The sequence below is a fragment of the Oikopleura dioica genome, chromosome 2 (genome assembly GCF_907165135.1).
Source record: "Oikopleura dioica chromosome 2, OKI2018_I68_1.0, whole genome shotgun sequence".
Taxonomy (NCBI): Eukaryota; Metazoa; Chordata; class Appendicularia; order Copelata; family Oikopleuridae; genus Oikopleura; species Oikopleura dioica.
The window spans coordinates 9696840-9709430 of record NC_137292.1 but is presented as its reverse complement, the minus strand read 5'-3'; the positions used below and the strand labels follow the sequence as shown (position 1 = coordinate 9709430).

The 12591-nt window shown below is 43.3% G+C and overlaps 4 protein-coding genes across 6 annotated transcripts; all 4 read right to left on the bottom strand.

The window, feature by feature from the left end:
* Nucleotides 1–1196: 1196 nt before the first annotated feature.
* Nucleotides 1197–3240, bottom strand: LOC145698884 (nuclear transcription factor Y subunit gamma-like). 2 transcript variants are annotated; one of them, XM_081776118.1, is made up of 7 exons: nucleotides 3143–3240; nucleotides 3027–3098; nucleotides 2397–2474; nucleotides 1710–1802; nucleotides 1549–1604; nucleotides 1351–1423; nucleotides 1197–1268 (listed from the first exon to the last, which is right to left on the bottom strand). In XM_081776118.1, the coding sequence occupies exons 1-7, from the start codon at nucleotides 3224–3226 to the stop codon at nucleotides 1200–1202; spliced, it is 525 nt and encodes a 174-aa protein (XP_081632244.1). In that variant the 5' UTR covers nucleotides 3227–3240; the 3' UTR covers nucleotides 1197–1199. The 2 variants fall into 2 exon arrangements, with proteins under 2 accessions (XP_081632244.1, XP_081632243.1); XM_081776117.1 differs by having other exon boundaries at nucleotides 1351–1427; nucleotides 1550–1604.
* A 178-nt stretch (nucleotides 3241–3418) lies between these two features.
* On the bottom strand, nucleotides 3419–7068 carry LOC145696556 (armadillo segment polarity protein-like). The gene is made up of 12 exons (XM_081773617.1): nucleotides 6727–7068; nucleotides 6410–6620; nucleotides 6113–6329; nucleotides 5905–6067; nucleotides 5599–5861; nucleotides 5440–5556; nucleotides 5181–5392; nucleotides 4999–5113; nucleotides 4807–4953; nucleotides 4659–4760; nucleotides 4149–4614; nucleotides 3419–4102 (listed from the first exon to the last, which is right to left on the bottom strand). Exons 1-12 carry the CDS (start codon nucleotides 6986–6988, stop codon nucleotides 3954–3956), a joined length of 2424 nt encoding a protein of 807 aa, XP_081629743.1. The 5' UTR covers nucleotides 6989–7068; the 3' UTR covers nucleotides 3419–3953.
* A 77-nt stretch (nucleotides 7069–7145) lies between these two features.
* Nucleotides 7146–7701, bottom strand: LOC145696557 (nuclear envelope phosphatase-regulatory subunit 1-like). Its single transcript, XM_081773618.1, has 3 exons — nucleotides 7601–7701; nucleotides 7438–7560; nucleotides 7146–7390 (listed from the first exon to the last, which is right to left on the bottom strand). The coding sequence occupies exons 1-3, from the start codon at nucleotides 7699–7701 to the stop codon at nucleotides 7243–7245; spliced, it is 372 nt and encodes a 123-aa protein (XP_081629744.1). The 3' UTR covers nucleotides 7146–7242.
* Nucleotides 7702–7729: 28 nt separating this feature from the next.
* On the bottom strand, nucleotides 7730–12282 carry LOC145698868 (uncharacterized). Of its 2 annotated transcripts, none has more exons than XM_081776100.1 (10): nucleotides 12002–12282; nucleotides 11731–11959; nucleotides 11623–11683; nucleotides 9873–9960; nucleotides 9642–9801; nucleotides 9162–9410; nucleotides 8836–9118; nucleotides 8465–8788; nucleotides 8195–8424; nucleotides 7730–8096 (listed from the first exon to the last, which is right to left on the bottom strand). In XM_081776100.1, exons 1-10 carry the CDS (start codon nucleotides 12082–12084, stop codon nucleotides 7935–7937), a joined length of 1869 nt encoding a protein of 622 aa, XP_081632226.1. In that variant the 5' UTR covers nucleotides 12085–12282; the 3' UTR covers nucleotides 7730–7934. The 2 variants fall into 2 exon arrangements, with proteins under 2 accessions (XP_081632226.1, XP_081632225.1); XM_081776099.1 differs by having other exon boundaries at nucleotides 9873–9968; nucleotides 11628–11683.
* Between the last annotated feature and the right edge of the window lie 309 nt (nucleotides 12283–12591).

Sequence of the window (12591 nt, the reverse complement as noted above, 5' to 3'; positions counted from 1 at the left end):
TTCAGGCGCAATGAAGCCCGCGGTTCCAGCGTGGCCGAACCACGCTCGTGTTCCTTTACTCTCTATGGCGAGGCCAAAGTCGGCGATTTTGAAGCTGCCACGTTCTGCGTCAAGTAAAATATTTGCAGGCTTTAAATCTAAATCGCTCGAAAAGTGAAAAAGCCAAAGACAAAAGCTCAATTGTACCTCGATGAATAATTTGCAGCGTGTGAATATGGACGAGGCCGGAGAGGATTTGGCTGATCACGCTAATCGCGGGCACCTTTCGAATTCAGATTTGATAAATTTTTAAATTCGCCGAAGAAATTACTTTAATTTGAAGTCTCCTTGGATTCATTCGGAGCCCTGCCTATGACTTTTCGTTGAGTTCATTTTTCCCGTTTTGAAAATCAAATTTTGGAGGTCACCAGAGGGCATGAACTCATAAGCAAGGTAATGCCTGAAACGAGCTGTTATTTTTGGTACTCTCTTCATAAAATATGTACCTCAGAACACTTGGCTTTCCTTTTCTCACACGCGCACACGAAAACACGGCTACTCACAAGTTTTGATGCTGGAAATGTGCCACTAGCTCAACGCAATTTTCACTAAAATCCTCTTAGAATCTCGTATTGTTTTCTAAAGAATACCTCTTTACTTTCTTCGATATTTCAATCTCGCGTTGTAACGATCTTTCTTTTCCTCGGTGTCAAAATTGATTTATCCTTGAGATGAAGTTGAAGGGTTCTCAGAAAATTAGCGTTAATTATTGAACGCCGATTCCTCTCAGTCTGAGTCGCCCTCCCTTTGATGCGCTTGTCAAGTCAATCACTTTCATTGCGATTTTTCTGTCTTCATTACATATTCGCGCCGCGTAAACGGTTGAGAAAAATCCCTACGGTTAAACTTATCACTGGTTATAATAAAAACTTACTTTTCCGATCTGTTCGTTGATTTCAAAACCCTCCATTTAAAGACATCCGTTTTTACTTCAGTCTAAAAGTGGTACTCGTCGTTGATTTCAATTCAGTAAAAGCACAAGTATTTTGTCTAGTAAATTCAAGGTCGAAGAAGTAAGACCTTTATAAAAAGGAAATCGGGCAGTAGAGATAATTCCGATCATTTTTTGAAAAGCATCGGAAAAGAATTTGTTTGGAATTGTTGGAGATTCAACGTTGTTCAAATTGGCGAGCAATTGGCCAATCCAGCTGGGCTGCTGCTTATTGCGGATTTTGAATGACGACTTGTTGGTTGCCGTTTAGCTCGGAAGCTGTTAGTGTCACGTAATACTGAAAAATAAATGATGAGCACAGAAAGGCCAGTAAATCTATTTTCTCTCCCACTCCCCCTCTCTCTGAGTTATTGACTTACCGTCTGTCCTCCCGCGCCAGAAGTGGCGACCATCGGCTGTGAAGATGTCGTGTGAACAACTGATGCGGTGCTTCTTTAAGGACTTATTTATATACTTTTAAACAACCTGCAAGAAAATATTTGCTTTCGTTTTTTTCTTTGCGCATCCCTGACTTGAGAATCAATTGCTCTTGAATATTGAATATAAGCCCTTTCCTTTGTGAGGATTGTTTGTGAATTTCGTCGCGTGGAACAATGTCAATTAGAAAGTCAAACTAAAGTCACTGTTAATGACGTTAAGTGAAAGGATACTGAGTCAACGACACTGAATAAATAAAATAGCAAGGGGCTCTGCTTGAGTGGGGTTTATTCCGTTTTACCTGGTCGAACTTGTGGACAGCCATGGCGATGTCGTTTCTCTGAAGAGTACGTCGCTTCGAGTCCTCAGTATGAATCCAGGCGCGGAGAGTCAGCTAGCCAAAAATGTAATGAAATTGTTTAACATTGTAATGGAGCCACTCATTGTCGAACGAGGCAGAGAACGAGGTATATTAAATTTTTAAAAATTCAACAAAAAACATTACAGAATCGATAGCGCCCAATCGATAAAATTACTCCCCTATTTCAATTTGCGGTCGCGATTTGAAAAGATTCAGACAAGGTTAGCTTTTAAGGTGACATGCTTATCGGAAAATGGAATGGTTTCTTTTCTCTAAGAAAATCAAATAAGGACAAGCTCTCTTTTTACAAAACGGCCTTGATGAAACGAATTTCGATCTTGTTCCATGATAGGAATGATAGGATGGATATGATTATAATTTCTCATAATTTAGCATTTACTTTAGTTAAACTCGCCAAGCTTTCACGAGAGAGATAAAATTAAATAAAAACTTACGATGCCATCGTTGCGATAAAGACTAAAATAACTCCTAGCGATTTTCAATGATACTCTTAAGCGAAAATCACGCTTACAAAGAAAACTTAGAGAGGCACCACGAAGAAATTGGCATTAGAAAGAAATTAAGAGTGGTATTTTTCTCTAGCGCAGCTCTTAGGTTGCATCTTACCTCATTGATGAAAACTTGAGCGGCTTTAGCGAAAAGAAGCGGCGCTTCCGAGCTAATCATTCGGACATCTTCATCGATCTGAATTCAACATGAGACAAGAACGCGACAGATAATTATTTCTATCGTCCTAATTGGATTTAACTTCAATCCTGTGAATCTATTTTTAACGCAAACATGTTCCACACTGAGTTCGAAACGGAATACATAATGTGCTTCTTATATTGGATTCTACGCGGCTTATCTACGTACTTTTGTGCAAAATATTAATCACCTTTTATGCAACTTTCCAAAAATTATTCTCTTTGCAAGTAAAAAAGACGGAGAGTAAAAAAACAGAAAGAAAAAGGATCTATGAGCGGATTACTGTTATTGAGATCTGTCACAGAAAATCAATGAATGCCTACTCTTCAAAAGATGACCCCACAAATCTATCTAAGAGCCCCAGTATACCGCCGCACACTCTCTCCTCCTCTCTTCTCAGATTTATATTTATGCACATCAATATGCATGTAGTGTTGTATCCCTTGTCACTGTGCTTTACGAGATTAAAATTAGCCTGTAACTGTGACTGTAATTTGCCAATAAAAATTAGAGGGCAACAAAGACTATTTAAAAAGGACAAAAACTTACTTTCATGATTTTTTTTATTCGCGCAAGCGGCAACTCCTGCTGCTTGAAATGATCAGGTCTCAAGGATCGCATCTGAATTAACTTGTACGCTCCTGATACAGGCAGCTGAAACAAACCTCGGCAATACGATGCTGCCAAAAATCAGCCAGGGCCTGTTGCATATCGCTCTGTTGTGGTTGCTGCTGCTCTGGGTTTATCATTCTGAAAAAAGTCTCTCTGTGAACAATGACTTTTCCACAAGCTGAAGACCAATCTGTTGGAAAAGGTTATTGGGATTACAGGGGATCATAAAACCGCAATTTCAGACGTCTAGATTCCTCCCTCTAGGTTGATGCTATCTAGGCCAACTGCCTGTTGAACATACACTCTTTAAAAATTAACGAGACAACAGATTGATCGTTGAACTTGATTTATTTGCTGTACTAAACTGTAACGAGTTTGGATGTGGGAGTGTACTGCAGAGTTTTCTTTTTACTAATGATAGAAATTATAAACGTGTAATAAAGAAACATGGCAAGTGGATTTTAACGCATCTGCATTTCCAGGAGTCTGAGCGAGTGTGTCATTTTTCGTTTTTTTTTCTTTTTGGAAATTGTACATGAGGGAAGGCTTTTTTCGTGGGAAGATTTCGAGGAACGAAGTAGCTCGAATATTGGCTTTTTGACGGGGTTGAATTTCGGTTCGAAACAGGGCAGTTGCATACTTTTTCGGGAATCAAAAACAAAACAGCGCAGGAATATTGGTCGAAGGTAAGTTACAGAATTCAGGAGGCAACGAAAACAAACCCGGTTTGCTCTTTTGGCCGTAACAAAAAAGAAAGATGAATGAGAATGCAGTGAATAGTTTACAGAAAAGAATTATTCTTGAGACGCAGTGGGTGGGAAGAAATACGATTTTTTGTCAGTTTTTTTTGTGATTCCGCGATTGTTAAATTGGCTCAAACCAGTTACTCATCTGCGCTTGCGGGGGAGCAGCTTGTTGTTGCTGTTGGTGGGGAGGCATGTGATGGCCTTGAGGAGGCCCGTGTCCGGGATGAGGCTGACCTGGATGGAAACCAGGGTGAACCATTTGTGTTTCTGAAAATTTAAGTAAATAACTTCATTATTTGGAGGCTTTTGTTACCAGGTGTCATTGGAGGAGTCATCGTGGGATTATGATGCTGCGGAAATCCTTGATTGGGGTCGTAGTGTCCTGGAGTTCCAGGAGGCATTTGGTGATAAGCAGGATGATTTGGATGACCAGGGTGTCCATGAGGAGATCCCATGGCTGGATCGAAACCAGGATGTCCCATCGGACCGTTGGGAGGCATGTGGCCCATTCCAGGATGCTGTGAGTTTGGAGGCATCCCTTGGAAGCCACCCGGATGCCCTGGTGGTCCTCCTTGTTGTCCAGGAGGGGGGCCTCCCATTTGACCTCCCCTTGACCGCCGCTCAACTTCAACTCGCTTGGCTTCACTGTGTTGAAAGACTCGCTCGACCTGCTCGCGAATTTGACTACGCTCGACTTCTTGAAGAACATCGGTTTCTGTCACGCAGAGGTTTCCGAGAAGCGCACCGACTGTCATTTGGAGGTGTTGATGATGGAAGAGCTAGTATTCATGTTAGAAAAGTGACGCGAAAAGTTCAAAAGTACCTGTATGAAAAAGGGTAGGTTTTGTTGACTCTTTATCCGCATCTTCAAATCTGGCTCTTTTATCAGCCCAATAAATATGTTGAAAATTGAGTCGAGAGTCGACTAAAAACAAAGAATAAATCAACTGACTTCACGGTTCATCTCTTACTATCGCATCTCTATCACCAGGGTTTTGTTGAAGGGATGATCCAGAAGTCATCGCCATCGCAGTCAACTCTCCAACAATATCCGCCTGGCCGAGTGCTCGACGACATCCGGCTTCAAGAGCCAATTGTTTCATCACCAGCAGCGCTCCCTGAATCCAAAATTGTCTTCTTTGATTTCAAGAAGTACTCGTTACCTTTCTTATCGAAGGCTTCGCGCTACCCGGCTGAATCAAGCGATGCAAAAGCTGAAGACCCGTTCCATTCATCGCTTCACGGACCATTGCTTGAGCTCTATCAGCTTCTGGGTGCCTAAAATTGATGTTTCTATTTTGCTCAGACAAGATAAATGGCGATACAAAAATATTCTATATCTTACCGAGAAGTAATATGCTTGAGTGCGCATAGAGCCGGTTCGACGATTTCCGCTCGATCTCCAACCTGCTGGATGACGCGGAGAAGGCTTTCAATTCCGCCATGGCGAACGATGTCAACTTTATTTTGTATATTATTGCAACTCAAATTCGCAATGGTTCCACATGCTATCACAATGTTCTGATGATCTTGCGAATTAAGCCTTTGCAACAGCGCCTTAGAAAAAGATCAGTTACATTTCAGACAGACGGGTTGATAATTACCTGGAGAAGAGGACTCAGACCGCCAATATGAGTCGCACAGTCTGATAAATTCCTCAACGTCCAAAGACAGTTTGAAATTAATCGCGACGAGCCGTTTTGAAGATGAAGCCCAAGCGCCTGATTAGATTAATTAACTTTTCACCGAAAGGAAATATCTACCTGAACTCCGCCAGCCTCAACGATTGCCCTTTTATTCTGGTTACAGACGGAGAGGACTTTCAAAACTCTCGAGGTTGTCCAAAGAAGCTTTTCGTAAGTATTCTGGTTCATTATGTTGATTAGGTGATGCGCGGCGCCGGCTTGGAACATTTGCATTTTTGTGTCGTTGTGTTGGTAGGAAAGGAGGTGCAGACAATCGGTACAAATCGCCAGGAATTTAACATTCCCCTTTTTCTGCAAGAGATCTACCATCAGATGGGTCGCTAAAAGGATCGTTGACTAGACAGTATGTAATAAGAAACTGACCGTTTGTCTGGCGTAGGTTTTGCTTGGACTCTTTGATGTGGAGAAGAAGATTGTGGATAGTAGTGATAGCGTAGAAAACGACGGCATCTACCGAGCACTGGAGAACTTTAACCAAGGCAGGTATTCCGGACGATTGGTAGATCATTTTTCGCCCAGGATCGGACTAGAATTTTTCGTATTTCTTTGGTCAATGAAAAATTAAATTTACCTGAGAAACATTGTGCAAAGTACCAGTAACAGCTCTGGCGGTGTCGGGGTCGTTTGTCTGCTGGAGGACGATGATTAGGGTAGGAATAACGTTTCGCTGGGTAATTAGTTGACTCTTGGCAGCATCTCGTTTTGAAAACTGATGAAGTGTTTGCGAAGCTGATTGTACAATTGTAGTGTCAGAGTTTTTCAAATAATCGACGAGCTTTGGAATCGCTTTTATGAGTTCAAACTTTGTCATTTTAAATTTTTCTCTTCAATTATCTTAAAGTTAACTGAAAGAGCTTAAACTTTTCCTGTGGCCATGCCCTCCTCGTCTTGGTAGTCAAACATTTGTTGCATTTCTTGAGCTGCTTCCACAGCGGATGTGTTTGTTTGGCCATTTGGATTGTGCGCACCTTGTTGGGCCTGTTGCTCGAAGTTGGGAATGTGCTCTGAGAATTCGCTGACGATTGCCGACAGTTCTGAGTGCTGGCCGGAAACGATTGAAGGCGTCTGAGAGGTAGCTCCTTAAGGTTTCGTTACATTTGATGATCTTTCAACTATAGAAAAGAATGCAAGGTGACTTTTGGTCGGCTAAATTTGAAATCGAAATCAAGGAAGAATGTGTGTCACCTGAATGAATGCCGGAGTCCCAGCCACCTCTCTGCCACGCGCCGACGGGATTATGCTTATCACTAGGGGGCATCTGATTGTTACTCATGTTCTGGTTGAAGTGATTGGGATTTCCGTTCTGGTGCTGTGAATGTGGCGGGAGCTGGTGTTGATTGTGAAGCTGATGATGTTGCTGTGCGGCTGGATTCTGCTGGTTTCCTGAAGCGTGCATTCCTCCGTTAGGTGTCGCCATGCTGCCGTCCCACATCGGCATTGGTTCCATTTTTATGATGAGCGATTCAGATAGGTCGTAATCGAAATGATAGGTTTTCAATTATAGATCTGAATCAGCCAAATTTAGTTAATTTCGATTCCATCTGATTTGTAAATTCGAATAAGATCTTGTTCTCTTTGAATCTCCAAATCAGAAACCGCAGTAACAAGATAAAGTATCTGTTTGAACATGTAGACAATGAAAATTTAAGAAAAATAATAGAGCAGAGTCGGCAGGTAATATCTTAGACTAGTGACATATCGTTAGTTTCCCTTGTTTATTAAAGTCCCGTTTTCTGTTATTGAGAATCCAAAGTCCGCCAGGCATATTCTTAGGCGTTGGACTAGAATCGAAGGCGCCACAACTCTTTTGTGGACTCCGATGGTAAATAACACGATAAGGGTCAGCGAGCTAAAAATATGAAGGGTAAAATCAGTTGATCGCATACTTGAGCTTACCTGAAGAAGAACACTGGATGCGCTCGGAGGGAAGTGTATAACGAGGTATTTACGGTATCAGGATCAGTGAGCCATAAATATGCGCATAGTACGGTAAGAATCGATACCAGCATTAGAAATAATCTAAGAAAACTTTATTTGATAAACTACCTTTTAGCCTTACCTCCATCTTGCAGCGTATGGTCTGAGATTGTCGATTGACTTTTGTAGCCGCGCTTCGAAGGCTTTTATATCATCGTCTTGAGTATCTGGATCTACGAGCATCTAAAAAGATAGAAGGTTGAAAGAAATGTCAGACTATATGGGATTTATCCGACAGGCTAATGTTTGCGAAAAAAACAGAATTTACAGAAGGATAGCATTTTTTACTTTTTGAAAGGATTGAAACTGGTTGAAAATGAACTTGTTGAATTGGTGAAAATATAAAGCTGTCAAAATCTAGGGTAGTGAAGCAAAAGTGACGTTGGTGACTTGATAGAATGTTTGAAGAAGTGGAATCAGGAAATCTGGAAGTTTCGCATGAGGAAATCGATCTCCTTCAATGTGGTAGCGTTCTGTGAAGAGGATTGGAATGTATTGCGAGTCTCGTCTACCAGGCGGAGAATTTCCTTCGAGCGTTGCTGACGTTGCTCTGCTGAAAGGTCGACCCCGATCCCGTGCTATAAAAATTTGTTACTCCCACTTGATCATGATATCATGAAAGACTATCTATGACATTTATGAAGGGTAAATGAGGAACAAATTATGTTTGACTTACGGGGCCACTGATACTGTGTTCTATTGTCTGTCTGAAGTGCGTGAGGATATGCTTGAGCGCCGTGGAAGAGAGCTTTTGATGATGAACCTCTGAAGACTGAGCGAGGAGCGATGCTACTTGCGCTGCTTCCACTGCCAACTCAAGCGTCCACGCATCTGGCATCGATAGAAGATTGCTCAGTAAATCGTACATAACCCCTCGATCTCGGTAGCTTTTTCGTAGCGCTCCGACTGAAAATTATAAAATTCTAATTTTGGATTCAAAATTTACCCATCGTATGTTGCCTTGTGCAATCTTCAAGAACCACTTGTCGATTTTTCAATACTTTCTTCACCTCTACTGATTGTTGTAAAAGGCTCAAGATGCTATTAGGCTTGGGCAGATTCTTTTGAACTTGTGGAGAAACTGGGCTTGCCAGCATGCCCGGGTCAATTTCCATCGAGTTATTCGGCTTCACCATCGCTAGTGGTCTCTTTGATTTTACAACAGGAGCCGGGGTTACGTGGATCTCTACTGGAATGTCGTTTTCATTCTTTTGCTTCATTTTGCTCATGAAATCCGCTTTGACTTCCCGGGCTCTCGGTTTTGATGGCGCTACAAATTTTTGCTCGATGAAGATTTTACGGATCGATTTTAGGCACCTTTTACACCTCTCGGCGAGCGAGGAATTTTATGAACCGAGGAAAAGGCATCGCTGTACGCATTGGCCGGAAGGGAAACGTTCGTTTCCTTAGTTGAGTTGTTCTGGTTCGCATTTGCTCGGATGCCGTTTCGGGGCCTGTCGGAAATCAAGCTTATGTTCGGATCTGGAAGGGAGACGTTTGCTTTCACTTGCTTCGGCGTGGAAGATGGTTGTTTTCGCGCTCGTGGCTTCGTCGAGATTTTAGAGGAGTCGACCACACTTACTATCAGCTGATTTTTCTCCTGCAAAATCGGGTTAAACTGAACGGAAAGCAGGGAGACAGACCTTTATGCCAGTAGCTATTGCTTTATTCTGCGACAATATGAGATCGCCCTTCTTTCCATTATTTATGTGAATCGCTTTTGTTCTTTTGGCTTCAGGTTCCCAGGCAAACTCTGCAAGAATATCCCCCATCAGCGCGGTCAGGACATCTCCAGCGAAGGAAAATCGAATTGCGCTCGGAATATTCGTGCTTTTCTCAGTAACGGACACTAGCTGATAACTTTCGAAGTCGTAGAAATAACAACGGCCATCCTGAATTTTAAAAATCAATGAAAAGGGATAAGAGCGAAATCCAAATTGATAAAGAAAATATCCATCCGGCTTTCAATTAATTGAATTTCAAGCAACAGGTGGCCAAAGATCTGATAACGGACGGTTTATAAAAACAACGTGAGAGCAAATTATCAATTAGGAGCGTATTTAGGAGGATCCCCACTTGAGCGTGAAACGAAACTCAGCGAAAAAGAATGAAATTGTTTCTACCTGGCTGGACGCGGCGAAGAGCATTTCCGAGGGGTGGAATTGGAGATCCGTTATCTCCCCCGCTGCGTCAGACTTGGTCACCACCGATTTCCCGCTTCGCAGATCCCAGACCTTTAGGATTCCATCTCGGTCGCTTGAAACCATGCTTCGGCCATCTGGACTAAAAAGGACAAAATTAGGCCACTGACAAATCACTAGCAAGAGTATTTATGAATTAAAGTCGACTTGTACCTGAATCTTATACAGGAAACCGCAGCTTGGTGCTCCCCATACGTCAGTAAAACGCCTCTCTTTCTTATATCCCACATTTTGATATCAGTTGCCATCAGTGTTGGAAAACCCGCAACATTTCCCGCGGGCGCGGGCGGGCGCGGGGGCCGATTTCAAAATTTTCCGCGGTTGCGGGCGGGCGCGGGGGCCGATTCCTAAATTTCCTGCGGGTCCGGGCGGGCGCGGGGGCCAACTCAAAAATTTCGTGCGGGGCCGGGCGGGCGCGGGCGGGGGCCCCGCAGATTTTCGCGCCCGCGGGCGCCCGGGGGGTTGAGGGCGCCCGTAACCCTCGCGCCCGCAAGCCCCGCGGGTTCAGAAATCAGCAAATAAAAAAAATAATTTTTGATAAAAACCATAATAGAGTGATAAACTAAGATAATTTGAATTTTTCAAACGATGGGTGTGGGTGGGGTTGGGGACAAAACTGAGATTGATCAACTTAGAGTTCCCAGCCAAGCCCCTTAAATTCAAAAATCATGGAACAGGGCTGAGACGGCCCGAAGGGCCGTCAAGCCCCTTAAATTCAAAAATCATGGAACAGGGCTGAGACGGCCCGAAGGGCCGTCAAGCCCTAAAATTCAAAAATCATGGAACAGGGCTGAGACGGCCCGAAGGGCCGTCAAGCCCCTTAAATTCAAAAATCATGGAACAGGGCTGAGACGGCCCGAAGGGCCGTCAAGCCCCTTAAATTCAAAAATCATGGAACAGGGCTGAGACGGCCCGAAGGGCCGTCAAGCCCCTTAAATTCAAAATCATGGAACAGGGCTGAGACGGCCCGAAGGGCCGTCAAGCCCCTTAAATTCAAAAATCATGGAACAGGGCTGAGACGGCCCGAAGGGCCGTCAAGCCCCTTAAATTCAAAAATCATGGAACAGGGCTAAGACGAAATTCTAGTGCATATTCTTTTTCCTTTGATTCAAAGCTATCGAAAGATCTTTGTTTTTTTTCATTTACATTGAAAAGCGGAAAAAATGCGATTTTCACGCTTAGTACTATTTATATGCATTTTTACGTTTGCCAAAATTTCGGGTTAAGATGTTTGTTAAGGGATAGTGTGATACATCAAAATGATTCTCATAAAACAGGGAATCTTTACCTTACGACGACAAGTGTGCCATATATGGCACAAAAACTTTTAAACGCCCATTTTTCTCTCTTCGATCACTTCGGTTACTCTATTTCATTCATTTTTGGTCACTAGTCTGGGATTGACACTAGGTTCATGTTCGAGTTTAGGTTTCGGGCTGTGTTTCGGTTTGGGTTAAGGTTTGGTTTTCGGAATTCTATTGGTCAAACGATGGCATTAAAGTCCATGTGCCATATATGGCACAATTGTCGTCGGCGGGTGAAATTTTGGTTTTTCGTCGTAAGGTTTACATGCTATGAGACCTGTGATAAAGAGTTGAAAAACAGGGGGATCCCTTAAATTCAAAAACCAAGGAGGGAGAAAAGGGGGAATTGGCCATTTGGGCCGTCAAGCTCAATTCAAGGCGAGGGAAGAGAATTATAACAACGCCCGGGGCCCCGGGCGGTTGAAAAATTTTGTACGGGCGCGGGCGGGCGCGGGGCCAAATCAGAAATTGTTTGCGGTCGCGGGCGGGCGCGGGGGCCAAATCCGAAATTTTTTGCGGGTTCGGGGGGCGCGGGCGCCCGCAGCCCCCGCCCGCCGCCCCCGCGGGGTTCGCGGGCGGGTTTTTTCCAACACTGGTTGCCATCGAAGCAGAAGCCAGATAGTTTGACTTGTGATATTCATAATGCTCAACATAAGTCACCTAATCAATCAGTTCTCTTTCCAAAATCTAAGGAGAAAAAAGCTCACCTCTGCTCTGTGTCCGGCTAAAACGCGAAAGTCCTTGCAGCTCTCTAAGTCCCAAAGTTTGATGGTGCCGTTTTGCAGTCCGGTGGTCACCTTCGAGTCTTCTGAGTTGAAATTGAGCCCGGAGCCAGTCGAGACCAGATCAAAGGAATGTGCCGCTGTTTGGCCCGCCCTTGAGACATCCCAGATCTTCAACTTCCTGTCCTCGCCACATGTCGCCAGCAGACATTTACTGTAAGAACATACTGTATAAACGAATGGTAAAGACTCGTACCTAGCGTCATTTCCAAATTTGAGTGCAGAAATCGGTGCTGAATGCGGGATAAACTGCGTTCTTGTGATTCCATCTTCGTTCATTTCTAAACAATTCTCTTTTTCGTTTTTCGCGTTTCGTTTTTGCTATTTTCCAAGTTTCTTCTCGACTATTTTCCTTTAGCAAAATAATAATTCGACGCAGCTGCAAATTCTCTTCATTTTTTATTTTCTTCCCGAAGCGCGAAAAATGATCGGTTGAGTTTTTCTTTCTTTTGGCGAAGGAGGAGCGCGAGGGAAAAGGAAAAACGGTGAGATTTGCAGTACGCGCCCATTGGCCAGAGGCGAGGAAAGTCGCCCAATTAAACGTCCCCGTTCCCCATCTGGCGGGAGATATGAATTTCCCCTGCGCCAAGAATTTGGACAGACGTGGAATTAACCTCTTTCAGAAGGAGTTTCGCGGTAATTTATTTCATAAGAACTCCGTTGTCTGATTGTTATGTATCATACATGTAATGTATGAAAATCAAAATTTTAATCTCTGGAATATTTCTCTCCGAAAAAAAACTCATTTGAATTCCAAAATCTGGATCCCAAATTCTCTGCGAATTC